The 18427-nt window shown below is 36.5% G+C and overlaps 2 protein-coding genes across 3 annotated transcripts in view; one reads left to right on the top strand and one right to left on the bottom strand.

Annotated features, from left to right (window-relative positions):
• Positions 1–92: 92 nt before the first annotated feature.
• On the bottom strand, positions 93–7108 carry ndr2 (nodal-related 2). Its single transcript, XM_038272815.1, has 4 exons — positions 6825–7108; positions 6416–6712; positions 1935–2653; positions 93–635 (listed from the first exon to the last, which is right to left on the bottom strand). The coding sequence occupies exons 1-4, from the start codon at positions 6841–6843 to the stop codon at positions 483–485; spliced, it is 1188 nt and encodes a 395-aa protein (XP_038128743.1). The 5' UTR covers positions 6844–7108; the 3' UTR covers positions 93–482.
• A 4914-nt stretch (positions 7109–12022) lies between these two features.
• pald1a (phosphatase domain containing paladin 1a) overlaps positions 12023–18427 on the top strand; it is a 67996-nt gene continuing 61591 nt past the window's right edge. For both annotated transcript variants that reach the window (XM_038272676.1, XM_038272673.1), the window contains exon 1: positions 12023–12206. The gene's annotated coding sequence lies outside the window, so the exon portion shown is untranslated. The remainder of the gene's footprint in view (positions 12207–18427) is intronic.

Raw genomic sequence — 18427 nt, 5'->3', positions numbered from 1 at the left:
ATGTCACTATATTTAACAAGGCCCTATGATAAAACCTATGCAAAATACAACATGAACATAAATAGTTTTTAATATTTACATTAAATATACATTAATTGACAGTAACAGTATAGTGTACAATACAAACAGTGCACAAATATTTAATGACGTCATTTCATGTTTACATTGAACACATTGATAAGATAAAAATAGCCTGTACTGGATTGTAGCCATAAACTACAACACTTGGGGTATGATTTAATCAGTTCTTTAAAAAAAAAAAAGTCCTTCTTAATAACCAGAGCCCACGTCATGATTTAAGATCATGATTCCCATCATGGATAAGATGCAGTCTTTACAGTGCACAATCACTAATATCAAAGAGCTTTTTTCCTCTTAAAGGCTAAGTGTTTTTCTTTTCATTCTGCAGGAATCACTTTGCTTTTGTACAGCATGTGCTTTCCTGCCACTCTGCGAAACAGTCAACTCTTTGGTTGTGGTGTTCACTGACAGCCACACTCATCCACTATCATGTCTTCGTGGTGTCGAAGAAGCATTTCTCCATTCTCGTAGTATAGCATGCTCAGCGCGCTCATTTTGGTCGGAGCGCAACATGGTGGCACCACTCGTTCAGGATGGAAATGTTTCAGGAGACTCTTAGAAAAAGACACAATAAAAGTTGGTTTAAGTTAAAGTGTCATAGATCATTTCTAAAAGCAACATTTCATTTACTTGAACGATTTTATTAGCAACAAATCCTAGTTAAATCTAAATAGTATTCAATCAGAAGCCAAAATCACATCAATCAAGCTTTGTACAAGTATTCAACCTTTGACTAGTTTTCCAGTTGTTCAGACTAGAAAAACAAACTTCAGCATATACTACTATAATGCCACCAGCATGGTCAAACATGGTGGTGGCAGCATCATGCTATGAAAATTCTAGTCTTCAAGAACATGGTAATCTTAAACAAAATCTTTTACAGTCTGCAAAGGTCTTTAACCTGAGATTGATTATATAAAAAAGTAAAAGCTATTAAAATGAAAAGGCTTAAAATTTACTCTCCAAATGTGCAAAGCTGAAAGATCCATAGCCCCAAAAGTTTTACAGCTATTGTCACAGCTCTAGATGAATCTTGAGTCTATACCTGGAGGGGCTAAATATTTATAGGCATATTAAACATTTGGCATTTGAAATTGTTGAAAAAAATGCTGCTAAGTTCATTTTATGATGTATGTACATAATCAGTGGACATTTCCGATGTTTTTTGACTAATCTTGTAGGTTTACTGTACTTACAGTTAAAAAAAAAACAAAGTGATAGGATGGGTTAAAAACTGCACCTCTTTTAATTATCTTATTGTAATAACTTGTCTCATTTTCAACTATTTTGCTGCCTTTACATCATTTTAGGTTTACTTTAAATGTAATATTATAAGAAGCACCTGTCTAGCCTTCAGATTGAGGACCGTTTTTCCGATTTCACCATCACAATGAGGAACAGTTTTTGTAAAGTGGGCATTTTGCTGGTCCTCACAAGCTATTTTACTAATGGTTAGGTTTAGGGCTAAGGTGTCAATTGGGTTAAGGTTAGGGTGAGATATATATTGCTAATGGTTAGGTTTAGGGTTATGGCATAGAAAGGGTTGAAAATGACTGAAAATCAATGGAAGGCAAAGGGAGTCACCATGTCATGGTCCTCACTACATATAGCAGAACAAACATGGGTGTGTGTGTGTGAGGGGGGGGGAGGGGAGTTGGGGGGGGGGGGGTCTTGCTGGTGTTTATCTCTATCTACAATGCGTCAGTGATTAATTGCGATCACTTTTTCAGAGATAAGTTGGTGAAACCAGCTAACAAAAGAACCAATAACTGAGCAAAACCAACCTTTCTTATCCAATTTAATGCTTAAAGCAAACAGAAACTAATAGATAACAGATTGAGTGTGCTATTTACCTGCATATAAGCGTGATTAGTTGGATTCAGACCTTCTCCCAGAGGACCAGGGCAAGAACCTTCACATCGGTAGGCGTTATATCTTTTGGGAAAGACGATCCAAGAGCCCCAGCCAATTTGATTGAAATCGACGTGCAGGTCCACTCTGCGGCAGAGGGACTTTTCGCCCCCTTTCATGGGAAACTGTGGGTTTCTCGCAGTTTGATCCCTCTGGCCCCGTTTGCTCCTACGCCTCTTCGGCCGGGGGACCCTTTTAATTTCAGCAGGCGACAAGAACTTGGATTGCTCAGCTGTATGCAGCAGGCTCGCTTTAGCTCTTGAGCTTTCATCAGACCCCGTTTGGGAGAAGATCACCAGTAAGGCCTGACCACCTGTCTCAAACACAGGTGGAATAGAGAGGCTCCTCTTCTTCCCAATTCCTTTCTTACGCCTTGATATTCTTTTGGTTCGGCTTTTTGCAGCCGATTTCTGCCTGAGCCACCCTAGGAGGGGGCTTGTCATGTTGAACACCTTCCAGCTGTGTGACGAAGTTACCAGTGATGACATGTTGAGCAGTCCTACTGGCTCATGATGCAGGTGATACACCTCCACTGAGGCATTGAGAGGATTATGTGTTGGAGGAAGTCTGATCCTCAGCTCTGCAGCCTGGATGTGCTTATCAGTCAGCAACACGTGTAGGTCAAAGGTCACCACCCAACGGCCATGTCTGTAGGTCAAACCTGAAAAAAATAAAAAAGACCACTGGGTACTATGGGTTCACAATATTAAATCATTCTAGTTATCTTCTAAAGGGAATTAAAAATGTTCTTCTTCCCACTCTTTTTAAACAAATACTTTACTATTTCAGTAATATCTTTATCCTTTTGTTTCTCCTAATTTTTTATTATTTCTGTATGTTCAAATAGAACTTTAAAATATAATAAATGCTTTCATTTTTATTATTATTGTTAAAAGTAATGTAGTAATGCTATACCAAGACCCAATGTTCCCAAAAATTGCCCATCGTTCATAATCAAGATAACAAAATAAGAGAACTAAATAAGAAAAGGATCAATGAGATTTATTAGTAGGAAACACCAAAGAAAGTCTATAACTGTTTAAGCAAAAATAATCTGTGGATTGAAAAAAAGAAACAATTTATTGTGCAGCATCAAGCGAACTATTTAAAAAAAATCACAGTAAAAATGAATAATAAGAAAATAGCTATAAAAGGCCAGTAGCAGTATATTTCTTCACAAAACCGGAATGAAACATAATCAATAACACATTACTACGTAAGTGGCGAACTTGAATAGATATTAAACATTTATGGTGCATTTATTATTTTTTTCACCGGTAGTCAGGCTGTTACTATTTTAAGAGGTCGAGAAATTTTTTTTTTGAGGTTAGAGTCAGTGAGAAACTTTGAAACCACATGGAATGTTTAGCTTAGGGTACAGGTATATTTTTTAAATATTCAAATTTTTTGTAAATGGAGAGCCTCAAGATAACACTGATGAATAAGATGGAAAACAACAAAACACTGGAAAGGTCTAAACTATAATAAACTACTGATTTACAATGTCTGCCAGTTTGATGGTACTTTTGCTGAGATTGTATAAAAGGTTTGAAAACCACTCAGTCATTCAGGCAGCAGGGTTTGTTTTTTTTTTATACCAGTTCTTCAGTTTATCTATACATTCATGCTCATGAGATTTTTGCCCAACACTTGATGAATATTTTCATATATATGATTATATTAAACAACAAAGTCACCACTAAAAGGATTTTTTACAACGATATGGAATCTTCAGCTAAAACCTGCCTGATCTATATATGCTCTAGTCAATGAAGCACATACTTTGCTTGCAGAAGATGAGGTAAGGAAAATAAAACTGCCTGTCTGTTTTACTGATGCTTTTTTTGTTTAATCCCCTTCTGCTCAAACCCCCGGTTTGTCATAGCAGATGGCTGTTTAAAGCCTTGTTTTGCTGGAACTTTTTTCAAAATAAAGTTCTTCATACTTTAAAGTCAATCACATTACAAGTTACTGTCCAACATGGCCTTGTTCATCCATGAAGGGGTGAATTGTGCATGTCTAGCTTAATAAAATCTGTTGGACAAAAAACTTTTTAACCAATGGATGATTGTGTTATACAAATTAACTTATTTTACTTCAATTCAGGGAGGGTTTAAAATATGAGATGAAACGCTAACATAATTTAAACTGCTCCTCATACAATTCTGAGACAAAACAAAAGAACAAATTGATCATTATAAAATATTTTGAATTCCTTTTATCATATATTGTAATAATAATATAGATAAACAGATATATTAATATGAAACAGCCATAATAACACCATGAAATAATACCAACACATTGTTTAATCTCATTTTGATTCAGCTTTAGCGTTTAGTTTTTCACTAAATAAAAAAAAATGGTCACGGCAGCATTATACTCAACGTGTGCCCTATTTCAGACCAATCATAAGCTTTATTAAAAGCCAAATAAGTTATAGATAGTTTCAAATATTAGTTATTTTTAATTGAAAACAATCAGTTTTTTCTAGTAAGCTGAAGATAATGAAAGATTATATTTTATGGCATTGAAGCGAGTTTAAACAGACACAACAAAAGATAAAAGATGAAAACCAGAGTCCAGAATTCATTTAACATTGCCCAATCTGTTGTTCCAGCTGAAAGGCTTACTGGACAGATGTTTTCACATTGTAGAGGCAACAGATAGATTTTTAATATTGTTGCAAATTAACATAGGTATTATTTTCAAATAAAGATGTGGGGTACTGACAGACCGCAACCAAAGAAGACTGAATGCTGAAACTGAGTCAAAATTTTTAAAGAACAAGTATGAGTTTGAGACTTTGCACGGTTATGATGACAGGTCATTGTATCTTTTTTTTTCTTTCTTTTTTTCTTCCTGTTTCTTCCTTATATGTTTTACATTTAAATCCAAGGGTAGATACCACCTTCTTTATGGAAAAAATATTTTTAAAATGATTTATTATGGCTTACACTCACATAAATATTTCCCCCAAATTCTGGGATTTATGTAATTTTATTAGATTTAAAAAAATCTATTTTCCTTTTTTTTCCCCCAACACAAACCTAGCAAATAAACCAAACATAATGCATATTCATTAATTTAATATAGCTAATTTATTTAAAATACATAATTTAATATAAAGTATACTTACTCAAATTTTATATTAATGAGTGTATTTATTTTAAATTCATAAAGTGAATTGTTTAAATTGCATAAAAATCAGGTTACCTTTAACAAATGTAATAAATTAATGAAATAAATACATGCTTTAGTATTATTATTAATACTTAATCTGGTTATTATAATTAAAAATAAGCTTTATTATAAAAATAATTATGTATCATGTTTATTCAGTAGGTTTGTGCTATAGTTATTACAAAAAGGAAGTGGAAATGTGTGATGTAATAAAATACACAAATCTTAAAAGTGAAATATTGACATGATTGTATTTTTTGACAAAAATGTATCATTTTAAAAGTTTTCACTTTTGAAAAAAATCCTTTTCCATCTAATTATTTGTATTCTAAAACAATATTTATTTATTTATTTTTTTTTACTGGATTCTGAGGAGAGAGAAAAAAAAAACAATTAACAAAACATACAACCCCCAGAAAAAGTTTTGCCAAGGATTTATTTCTATATCTCTAATTCACTAATTAATAGTTGCATGCTATTATATTTCTGAATGAATTCCAACAAATCTATGAGATAATATATAATACATTAAATCTGAACCTGAAATATGTCCTATAATAAAGCTCACCCACTAATGAGAATCATTATGATTTAAAAAACATCTGTGATTATAAGATTGAAGCCCATTTAAAATTTGCTTTGTTATTTGCAATGCTCTCCATTGAATGTGATTGTTGATCAACAGTCCAATCCATGCCCACTATTAATCCACTCAAACCAAACGATCAGCCGAAACCAATCATTTAACACGTCCCTGCTGGTCCTGATGCTTCTTGCATATCCTCAGTAGAACAAATATAGTAGAGCTGTGAAATTGGATTCAGCAGCTGGGCTTCTAGTGCCACACCATTAAATCCTGAGCTCTAATCTAATCAGCCCAAGTGTGAAAAAAGAACTGAGGGAAGTTGTTGATTTGACCTTAAAAAGAGATTTGTATAGGGGGATGTCTGGCGAGGTACCAAATCAACATCATTTATTTGAAGAAGAAGGAGAAAAAAAGGGGTTTGCTTGAAGAATTAGAAAGAAAACCGGCCTTTTCACACGCTGACCCTTGCTTGGTTATTGGCCCCCTGAGCGAGGATGTGGATTGAAGCCTCTGAGGTCGTCTGGCAGGAGAAAATGACTAACATCTTTAAGTGCCAAAGGAGGGTAGACCAAATTAAATGCATTTTGACCTATTTGTTTAGAATATCTAAATATAAAACCTCCATCTCAACCCGAATCAAAGTAATAAACTTACTTTTGGCCATCATGCTCTTTACTGTATCCGCGCGCTTCGCTGCGTCCTGCTCCATGTTATCCAGGGGCCCGGAGAAGTTGGACCTGAAGTTCCTGTAAAGATGCATCATATAGGTAGGCAGGTGGTATCCCGTAGATCGCTCCGTCAGGGAGAAGCGGTGTAGAGACCTCATGATGAGCCCATCTCTGGATTTATGGATCCCCTGCGCCAGCAGCACCAGCAGTGATGCGTGCAGCGCGACGCCCAGGACTCCCAATGAGCGCATTGCTGTCAGTCTGTCGGCAGCAAGAGAAATTCCTGCACACAGCAGATTAGGGGTGTCTTATATACTGTCACCCACCCACTTTCATGTTTAACAAGTTGCTGAGAACATTAAAGGATATTGACATGCGTCCTCAAGACTTGTTACCTGACAGCTCATCAGCCATTCAGTTGGTAATGAGGCGGCTAGGGTGCGAGGTGGTTTTGTTTGTCTCAGGGCTCTTCAGTCTGACTCCCAATCCTTGGATTTTGGGCTATTTAGTGTGGAGTGTTGATATTGGACATCACCCAGAAGGGCCCATCCATCCAGAGAAACATGGTGGTGGTGGCATCATGCTGGTTGGATTCTTAACAGCAGCGACATGGACAATGGAAATATGGGAATATGAAAGGAGTTTTAAGCGTGGGTGGGGTTAGTTGAAGAAAACCTGTTCCAGGCTATAAAATAGGGTGTAGGTTTAGCCTTCAGCAACCTGACTTCCCAACCATGATTTATTTTTAAACTATCTTGCCTTTACTTTGCATTATATTAATGGATCTATGGATGGATGGATGGATTAAAAAAGTTTGTGCATCCCAGTTCAACCGCCATAATGCATCATGTCAGAACTCCTGCCACTTTAAATTTGACACATGCCTAACTTATCCAATAAACAAATCTGTAAGGAGAGGGAATGTAAAAAACAAAATAAAGAAAACAGAAAAGGCTGTATTCATGTACCTGTTCCTTAATCAATTTAATTTTCCTTGATGCACACTCATACATATATTATAGTGCGGGGTTCACCAATCTTTTTATGGCTTAGAACTTCTTCATGGGTGCTGCATCATAGGAAGGGCTACCAGTACTGACCTATGAACTGGAGATGTCAGCAATTACTTGATGCATAATAAACATATATTTAATGTTTCTTTTAATTTCCACTTTTCTTTTGGATATTTTTATTTTGAAATCTCAAATAAATGCAGTTGTGATTAGAAATATAAGGTCAACAGAAAATAAAATACAGAAAAAAAACATTTCAAACTTAGCCCTGGTGAGTTGTGCAGTTTTTAGAAGAGTCTGGGGGCACCCCATGTGATCCTTTAGGGCCCCTTGTCACCCGTGGGCACCGTGCTTGTGACCCCTATTATAGTGAATCTAATGGATTGTACATAAAGTCGAGCTATCCTAAAACTATTCTGACATTCAACGTTTGTATAATTTTACTAATGCTGTAGTTTGCATAGAGGTTACGAATGATCAAAAATAAGAGCATTATATACTGTATAAACTACATAAAGTGTTATTCATAAAACAATTTCAAAACAACACTATCAACCAAACTGCTGTATTGATAAAAACTGATAAATACAAAAGTACACTTAGTACTAGCAGGCACGAATACACAAAATCAGTGATCATCTCATAAAACAACATAGCAATAAAATGGAATCGTATAAATAGTTTTAAAATAGCACAGTAAATACATCTGTAATTAGACTTGTTGTCTTCTGGTGATCCATGCCAGGTCGTGGGGGCTGCAGTCTCAGCAGACTGCCAGACTTCCCTTTTCCCCAGACACCTCCTTAAGCACCTCTAGGGAATGCTAGAGGTGTTCCAGGGCTGTTCCCTCCAACATGTCCTGGGCTTTTCACTGGGTCTAGAGGCACCTCATCTACCCTGTGGAGGAAGCTACTTTCTTCCGCCTGTATACAAAATCTCCTTCTTTCTGTCATGACCAAGATGTCCTTTTGCCTTTTTTCCTCAGCTCCCTTCTGTCAGCATTGTAGCGGGAGCCAATATATTAAATAATTGATACCGTTAAATCTAGCGTAGCGACAAGATGGAAACTGGTGTAACACTGAAAGACCTGCAGGAAAGTTTGGTGCAAACCGATTGTGCTCAGCTACTGACAACAATTCAGCAAATTCTTGATCTGCCTGGTCTAAGAAAATTTGACAGGCCTGACTAAAATTTTGAATAACCTTAAATAAGTACAGTGTGGCCTTATGATAAAACAAAACAAAACATGGCCAGGTTTCTGCTAAATAAAACCATACTGTTTTATTTCCAGCAGACTGTCCCAGTACAGAGCAACGAAATGAACATTCTGCATTTAACCTTAGGGAGCAGTGGGATGCCATTGTGCGGTGCCCGGGGAGCAGTGTATTTGCTCAGGGACCCAGAGTGGCAGTCGATGGGAGTGGCTCAAACTCAGAACCTCAGGATTCCAAGCTCAATGCCCTAACCACTAGGCCACCATTGTTTTTTTTAGCATCACTGTGATTCCAGGATCCAGATAAATACAAGAGAAGGGCTTCAATGAGAGGTCTAGCAGGAGTTCAGTAGTGAAATCCACAGAGAATCCCTTGACAGAGGTCCCTTGAAGGAGGACAGCTGATATTAGACTTGTCCTCAAGCTCTATTCAATTTGAGAGAACATTTGCAAAGCAGATTGAGCAAATATTGACAAGTCAAATGTGGGAGGCTGACAGACTGAATCTTGAAATTAAGTCAAAAGGTTTTTCAACAGGGTACTAGTTTACAGGTCCAACTTTAAGCAACTGCATTGCTGAAGCTTTTACTTTTCTAAGAACAGTCACACTAAAAATATGACATCTTTAAAGCGGAATAAAGGTTTTGAAATCATTTCTCATGGTATCATCTTTACAACCAGGGACCGATCTATCTTATGGAAATTCAAAAACATGGCATACATGCAAACCTGAGGTGCTGTAGTTGCATTAGACAAAAAGTGAACATTATGGATAAAATAACACTATATGCAAATTATATGCACATTAATAAACAATTGACATGCAGTGTAACATGATAAGGATTATGCCATGCTATGAGGAAGCTGGTTAGTGCATAAAGGAAGCTGGATGGAGCTGCAGTTTGGAAGGAAATTTGTTAAAGAGTGCAAGATATTTGGAGAATGGAGTTTTACCCTAACTTCCCATTATCATTACTTTATCTATTTATTTTGTGCTGACATCTAGATTTTAGTGTCAAGCAGACTATTAGGATAGTATATTGGAATGGTATGCAGTCTTTTATATAATGAAACAAACAGCAAAAGTCTACTTTGTCATTCATTAAGACTGATTCATATTTTGCTGCACTAATGTAAAATTTGTGTCAGCAAAAAAAATGCTGAATAATCGGATCTATTTGATATGAAACATTTTTAGAGTGTTTTTAGTTTAAATATTTTTAATAAGATGGAATGACATAAAAGTTTCATTACTTGTAAGTATGTCTTACCTGCTGGGGGAGAGTTTATTGTTACCATTAATCAAGTCTTGATAGATTTAGCTTAAAGATATCTTTAACGGTTGGTGGAGAAATCTGACGACTAAAGTAAAGAGAAAGTATAGTCAAAGAAAAAAGTTGCAGAAAAAAAGTACTGCCAATCTGAACTAGAGAGACCCCTTGAAAAATAAATCAAATCTAATTGAATCAATTTATTATAATTTCATTAGTTAATACCTAATAGCCCGTAGCAAAATATGAAAGCCGTTTTCTTGGATATATAACATATCAGTTATAAAACCATAATTTGATCAAATATATAAAGAATTAAAGACATTTTTTGCTTGACTAAAATCTGTCCCTTTGCATTATATATAAAATACAAACTTTTTGAGAAGTACTCATTTAGAAAAAATTATTTTTTAATTCATTGATCAAATTCTATAAAGCTTTCCTGAGATCAGAATTAAACATGGAGAGGAACTGATGAAAAAGAGTAGTCCCTCATTTCCAACTTAAATAATAATTCCAAGCTATTTATTGTCTAAAACGTTTTAAGTAGCACTTAGTATAAAATCATCTTGAAGTTATAACCTTTTTAATGTTACATTCGATGGCAGGTTCTGTTAGGGCTGCCATGCAAGCCATCTAAGAGCCTTGATTAGTTGCATGCTTTGATTATACCTCAGATCGGGAGCCACATATCATGATCTTAATTGTGGAGATTACAGGATTACATTACCACTGACAATAATCTATTTCATCTGCCTTCAATGTTTTCTCTTCAGAGCCATACAGCTGGAATACCATGTTAATAAACATATAGTTACGGACTGTTTTATAAGGTGAATTTCATAATTGCTTTTTTACAAAAAAAGCCAGCCATTTAGCAGTAAATCAATGCATGTAGACATCTAGACCGTCTTAGTCAGTAAAAAAACATGCTGCTGTCATTTTGCACATCTGATGTTGCTGCTATTTATCAATATATATCCATTACTGTAAAAATGTCCGCTTTTTATTGATTATTTACTTTCCGAATACAGAGCATTTAAATTGTAAAAACACTGTATAGTGCAGTACTTTTTCTCAAATCTGTCACGTATTCTGTTATTTGTATACACTTTCTAAGGTCCACATTGTGTGACCACTTCTGGTATAACCTTTTGGTGCTGTAACGCCACAATTTCCCCATTGGGATTTTCTATTCTATTCTATTCTATTCTATTCTATTCTATTCTATTCTATTCTATTCTATTCTATTCTATTCTACTTAGATGGTGAAGAGAACTTGCTGAATTGTATACTGGGCTTTTGAATGAGGAACAAAAAGGAGTTAAGTTAATTTGAAGAAGCAGTTGTCCAGAACCACCACCCTGCTGTAGGCTACCCAGTTTTTCACCAACACAAAATCATTTCTTATTTGTACAGAGAATGAAAGAAAAAACAGGATTTAAGGTAGATCAGTCATGGGTAATCTAGTTTGAAATGTATCAATAGGCAACAGCAACTCCTGGTTACAAACAAGTTTTACAGGATACCATCCCTGAACCTTGCTGCAGATATCCTTCAGCCAGGTTTAACAAACAGTAACAGATTGGTGTCTGTTCTGAGTATATATCAAGATGATATGGGTCAGAATTAAGTCTAAACAACATGGCAGACAGCATGGGTCCCTAATCCTGCCTTGCATCAGTAGTTCAGGATGGGGGGTGGTATTTAGCCATAATGGTGAGGGGATTACTTTTTTCTTTACTACTTCCAGATGGATAATGCTCAGCTTCAGAAACATCTCAAACAAATAATGCAACAAGAAACTTATTACAATGACCTCTAAAGTCTCTGTCCAGTAAAGTTTGATTCTAATTATCTGCACCATGGATGTACAGCAGTTTTATCTGCCAATAATGTTTTGAGGGTGAGGTTTGGGCTCCTAATAAAGAGGCCAGTGAGTCTTTGTGATAAATAAAATCAGTGGGAGCAAATTCAAACAGGAAGTAAAAAAATTCAATCTGTTTTTAATATTTGACTCCACGTATCAAACTCATGCTCTGCGCCTTCCCATGCAGGCTCTCTGTTATTTTGACGAGCGTCTGTTGAGAATTGGCGCATGCGCACTCTGGTAGAGTCCGGACAGAAATCCTTTTCCTCATGAAATACTTTGGATAGATCAGGAAAAAAAGGTAGAAAATCAGCGTCCTTTAGTTTCTCCCATCGATTATAAGAAGTATAAAAAAGTTTTATCAGAAGAAACGAGGATGTTTCGTCAGCCTACTGAGCGCTGCTGAAATGGTGAGTCGCTTTAAAGTTTACCGTTCTCTTGTTGCAATCGCAGCCTTAAAAAATTGGATTTTTCCTCCTTTTAATAAAAGCCTGCACTCCACTAAATCACAGCAACTTATATATGCATAGGTGTGGTGCATGCTTGATGAATACTACAGCATTTAGCGTGTTTTTCATGGTAGGAAGTTTTTTTTTTTTAAGGCTGATGGAGGCATACATGTGCTTGGCTGCCAACCCCCCCACACACACAATCACACACTGCTTTAACTGTGTTTTGCATTGGCACACATGCAGGGATAAAAGATCGAGCTGGAAATGCTTGATCTATTGTATTTTTTGCTCAACTGGAGCTTTTCAACGTGCAGCAGAGGCGTAGCCAGAAAATTTTAATAAGGGTGGCCAGGCAATACCCAATTTAAACTGAGGGGTGGCCAAAAGCGGATAGGAGCCAGAACCTCAGGGTCAATCTACACTGTTCCAACAGGAACGATCAGAACCATTGAGTAGAGAGTGCAGTTGCTTAGGGGCCCCAATCTCTCAGGGGCCTCGTCATTGACACCTGGGTCATCCCCTATGCTATTGGCTATGTTCACACTGCAGGCCTTGATGCTCAATTCTGATTTTTTTTGCGTTATCCAATTTTTTTGCATTGCTGTTCATATTTCCAACTATATGCACCTTGTATTTGATCTCCTCTGTGAACTGCATTCATACATCGCAAGTGTGCCGCATGTGCAGTAAAGGATGCAATGACGTCCCAGGCCCGCATGCTCTTTTTTTCCGGAAGTAAACCTGGATGGTAATGCCGGTGCGCATCTTGCGATCTTTTACAACCATAAAAACACAATCTTAAACATAAATACTGCTCTTCACATCATCGTCTGCCATGGTTGTTGTTTTTCTTGCTGCTTCTGCGTAGCAGGACGCAGAATAGTGATGTTTGTCAGGTATTAATGACGTTCAGGTCGGATGAATCCGACCTGGCCGTTCAGACACAGGTCGCATTTGAAAAGATCAGATTTGCATTGGATTCAGGACTTACATAGCCAAGTGGCCTGGGTCGCATTGGAAAAAATCGGATCTGTGTTGTTCAGACTGCCATGAAAAGATCTGATTCAGGTCGCATATAGGCAAAAAAATCGCATTTGGGTCACTGCAGTGTGAACATAGCCAAAGTGGACCAGGACGTCTCTTTGCCAATTCAATTCAGTTTATTTAACAAACAGTACAGACCTGGTGGACGATACAAAGTTACAAAAAGAAGAGAAAAAGTTTTCTTGCCTTGCAATTTGGATGAGGGAAATTAAGGGTTAAATGTTCAAACGAGTTGTAAGTATTAACTGCCTTTGGAGTAATCAGTAAGTCAGACTGAAAGATTGCTGCTACTCCTCCTCCTCGCCCAGAACTTCTGGGTATGTGCAAATTTAAATAGCTTGCCTCATTTATGCTCACATAATCCTCTTGCTGCAGCCAGGTTTCTGTAAGGCAACATAAATCAATGTGATTATCACAAATCAAGATGTAGTGGTGCGAAAAATTCCTCTTAAACCCACATGATACTAGTTTGAATGACCGGACCTTATTTATACCCCTACATATGGCAGATTTCAACATGATGGTGAGCCGTTTAAACACGACACCAATAGCAAAGCAGACAGTGGTACTTTTAATTACTATGTCAATAACTGTGTATAGTTCATTAGACGGTTGTTAGAAAAATACACTGATATAATATGTTTCAATCCGAAATAAAGATCTTAAAAGAACGATGTATTTGCATATTTTATTTTTTCAACACGACTTGGAATAATGGGTAATCCAGAGCATAGATTAAAACCATAACTGTTACGTTCAATGTGTTAACGACGATGGATACCAAAAAGAGGTACTTAAGTGGATTCCAGAAAAGAAAAAGGAAAGAAGAGCTGCTTGAAGAATGTAAAAAAATTCCCAAAATAAAAATTTTCTTTCAAAAAAACCAGAGGGAATTGTAGAAGTTGCTGCTACAGTGAGTAAAGATTGCCACCAGGAGATGAGGAGAGAGCGTGGGTGAGGAGGGGGCTGTGAAACTCAAGGTAGCACGATAAGACTCATTTTACAGCAGAATATACTAAAGTATATCCATGTCCAGTGAAGGTGAAGAATGATGGAATGATGAAGTGTGTATGTATGGGGCACATTTTGGGTCAGCTGTCGACGGCAGCAGCGGCGGTGGCAAGGGTGGGGTGTTGTACTTCATATGGGACCCACCCAGATAATGTTGCTTACGGGTCTATTGTTGTGTCGTTACACCATTGACCAGAACATCCATATTTTCTAAATAAAGACTAACTATACTTTCCTACAGCCTTTGCTAATACAGTAAATAGACACATATATTTAAACATCCATGCTGTGTTAATTAAAGGTGTAGTGGACAAAATTCTTTCAGTTTTTAATTCTGGGGTTAACATCTTATTTATTTTCATTACTTACCTACTTTTATCAATAACCGTTCTGTATAAAATTAATATTTAAATCTACTAATATCTACAATAAATGGATTACTTGTTATTAAAATAGTTATTTATCTCTGATTTCAGTGAAGATTCCTAGATGACATGTAGAGACACAATTTTCTCTTTATAACACAAAATCTAGTACTGAAAAGAGCATGAATTCTGCAATTATCATCTTTAAAGTTAGTAGATTGATGTGCATAATAACCACAGCGTTGTTGTTGTCAAGTAATTGTTTACATATAGAAAATTAAAATGTTAAATAAGTTAAAACTTGAGAGTATTACTGCTGCCACTGTCTGTATTAGAGGGAAAAAATGTAGTGGTGGCAACAGGGGGGGCCAATGATTGGGTAAGGGTGGCCATGGCCACTCCTGGCCCCCCATCTAGCTTCGCCCCTGACGTGCAGATGCTTTATATATAAGTGTTGTTACTTTTAAAAAAGTATTAATTAAAAAGAACCCATCATTAATAGAAAATAGAATAGAATATTATAGAACAGAAAATAATAGAATAGAAAATTCCTTTATTGTCCCACAATGGGGAAATTCTGGTGTTACAGCAGCAAAATATTATATCAAAAGTGGTCACACAAAGCTGGACCTTAGAAACATGTATAAAATAACATAATAGTGAAGAGTTAAAAAAAATAAACAAATAAAATACTGTAATTTAAAGTGTTTTAACAATATAAATACTGTGAAACCTGGAGAATAAATAACCAATATACAGCTATGGAAATTTTTACAATAATGGATATTTAAAAATAGTAGGAACATCAGAGATGTGCAGAAATGACAGCAGCATGTTTAACTAAGACAGAAACTGTGCATAAGTCATTATGAATGTAATAACTTATTGTGCAATGATGTGAAGGAGTTTTTAAGCATAGGCAGTTTGATCAGTGATCGATCCACCATATTTAACTATAACTAACTGGAACTTTAAAAACTAAAAAGAAAATGCACACATATGCTTTTACATAATACCTACATAGATAACAAAAATATTAATTATATTTATCATTGCATTCAATTTATGTGTATAAAATGTATTTAACTTGTGACCCATATTTGTGATCATCTCTGGTTAAATGTGACACTGAAGGTATGAGAAGAACCCAGTGAAGACAGACAAAGCACATGATGCCCTTTGATGTATTGCACTGGGGCCTCATCTAGCTGGGACCGTTCTCTCTCTCTCTCTCTCTCAAGACAGAAACTGGCGCTTGTCAGTGTGTGAACCCAGATCAAACCATGAATATCATCATTAATCAAGAATGAGAGCACAAAACTCCCAAGTGAATGAACAGCTGGGTGATAGATGATTAGTTTCAAAAACGAACCTTGTTTATCTTGATAAGAGATTTAATCCTCCCAGCCTGAGCATCGAAAATTGGATTTCTTTCTTCCCTTGCAAAGCACTTCCTTATTAGTCAATGGTTATAACACTGACAAGTATTTATTCCCCCCAAACATGCTTTTCCATATTTGCATTGCACCCCCTCTAACCCCGATAACTCTAAATAAAATCCAATGCAAGCAAGTGATTTAAGGACTGAATAGAGTCCCCTCCATAATCTGAGGGTAAATTTAGCTTTTGTTTGAAGCCTGTAGAGGTTTGTTATAGAAGATTATTAAGCAAAAACTATCCGGAAAATGCCAACAAACAAACTATTAGTGGTAGGATGGCTCTTTAAAACAAATCTCAATGATAATCGTCCAGAATAAAGCAATTGTTAAAAGAAAAAATAAACTTAAAAATTTCTGAATGTTGTGGTTTTAGACTAACCAGCCAGTCACAGTCAGAGAAACAGGACTACACTGGAAAACAGGCCGATCTTCAACATCAATAAACAAGGGTGTTGATGGCAGCAGCACAGCTGATATTTCTCTCCAGTATGGCGTCCTAGCCAAACAGGAACAGACAAGGCAAAGCTACTATGAGAAAAAGCAGAGAGAGCATAACGTTAGGGATTGAACTAACAGATTCTGCAGAGTGGTAGAATAGGGAAGCACAATCTTATAAAAGATAGAGCTCTGGTCTGATTAGATGGCAATTAAGCCGTATATGCTAAATGCAGTGCGTATTAAAAGGTAAAAGTTCCCTGTCCAGACTGAAAGATGGTGGTGTCAGCATCTCGCCATGAAGGAGCTTTTATTGAATGTTAATGAATAAGAGCGAAACATAAGACGCTGCAGAAGTTTTTAAGGTCGGGTGAAAGTTTCCCTTCCCAGCAGGTCAACATCCAGAAACCCAACATTCGAATAGTTTGAATACTTTTTGAGAATTTGTGGAAAATTGCTACTTCTTGCCCCATTTAATGACCGAGCCCATTTGGTCGCATCGAAAAGATTGTTGCTATAACCCACAGAACGCTCAGCTGCAGTTCCAGTCTATATTTTTTAAAGAATGTAGAAAAATCTTCACAATTATAGTCTACTTTTTTTTTCTGTCATAAAATGCTAAAAAATACTCTGAATTTGTAACAGTAAGGTTTTAGGGTTCTGTCTCAGAAATGCATCTAGGTTAGCTTGTTTGAACTGATTAATTTTTTTTACATTAAGCTTTATGTGAGTTAAAAAGCTGATGTGACAAAATAGATCGTCAGAGGGGATCTCTTGAGTGTTGAAGGCATTGTGCAATGCTGTTGTTTTTTTCCACCACAAGGTGTCGCATTTCATGAATGCACTTTGGGGGGAATCGGATTATATCCCTATTACAGGGCGTTCTGCATCTCCATGATCATCTTTTGCTCCTCCCTGAAGCTCTGCAGGAATATAGTGTGGACTTCAGCTGCTCTGTCCTTGAAGAATAATGACGCAGCTGTGAAAACATCAGTGATATAATCTTAGATTTGGCAAACACTTTCTGAGCGATTCTTAACTTTTGGAACTTGTAAAAACAGTTTCCTGTTCTCGCCTCCTTTTTCCTGTTGCACCATGCTTTACTAAACACACTTATGTCTCTTGAGCATGACACAGAACAGAACAGAGAGATATTTAGCACAGGTGATCCGAGGCTTGGGCAGTTTTTTCCATCGGGAACATTAAGCACAGAGGATGTTTAACCGAATCTGTCACAGAACATCCTTCTTTTGTTTCCTCTTTATTTCCATTATGGAACGAAGGGAAGCTGTCAGAACGCATACATATTTCATCATGCTATATATATCATTAAATTCTGCTTATCTTTTCCTAATTTTTCCTTAATCATAACTCCCGTCCTTTATATAAAACCGATTTCTTACTCGTCTCTCTCCGCTTGGGGTTTCTGCAGGCAATGGGAGGGTTTGGTTTCACTTTTAATGGCAAGAACTTCAGAGTCTTTGGGCTCACTGCCTGCAGGAAGGAAGGAACAGGTGTGGCAGTAGTAGATTTCTGCATCCATGTCTCGTAATTGCTCGTGCACTCTGGCAAAGAAACCTAATGTGGGCATTATCTTTTGAAAGACTGTTGATTGTAGTTTGCATTTATATGAAAATATTACCGGCTTTCTGATGCTGCATCCTTCCCGCTTAATTTACTTTTTTGTTGTTACACAGTCTAAATCTTGGATTTATTAAATTAGCATTTTATGTGACAGAACAGCACAAGGATTTTTTTTTAAATTGACAAAAATAAAAAAGCTGAAAGGTGTGGCGTTGCATTTGAATGCATCCCTTACTTTGTCTGATCCCCTTAAACAAAATCCATTTTAACTAGAGTTGCAGTTTGTATCTGATGCCGATCA

The sequence above is a fragment of the Cyprinodon tularosa genome, unplaced genomic scaffold (genome assembly GCF_016077235.1).
Source record: "Cyprinodon tularosa strain WSP-4 unplaced genomic scaffold, ASM1607723v1 ctg84, whole genome shotgun sequence".
NCBI classification, from domain to species: Eukaryota; Metazoa; Chordata; class Actinopteri; order Cyprinodontiformes; family Cyprinodontidae; genus Cyprinodon; species Cyprinodon tularosa.
The sequence above is the reverse complement of the archived record's forward strand: the minus strand, read 5'-3'. Positions and strand labels throughout refer to the sequence as shown.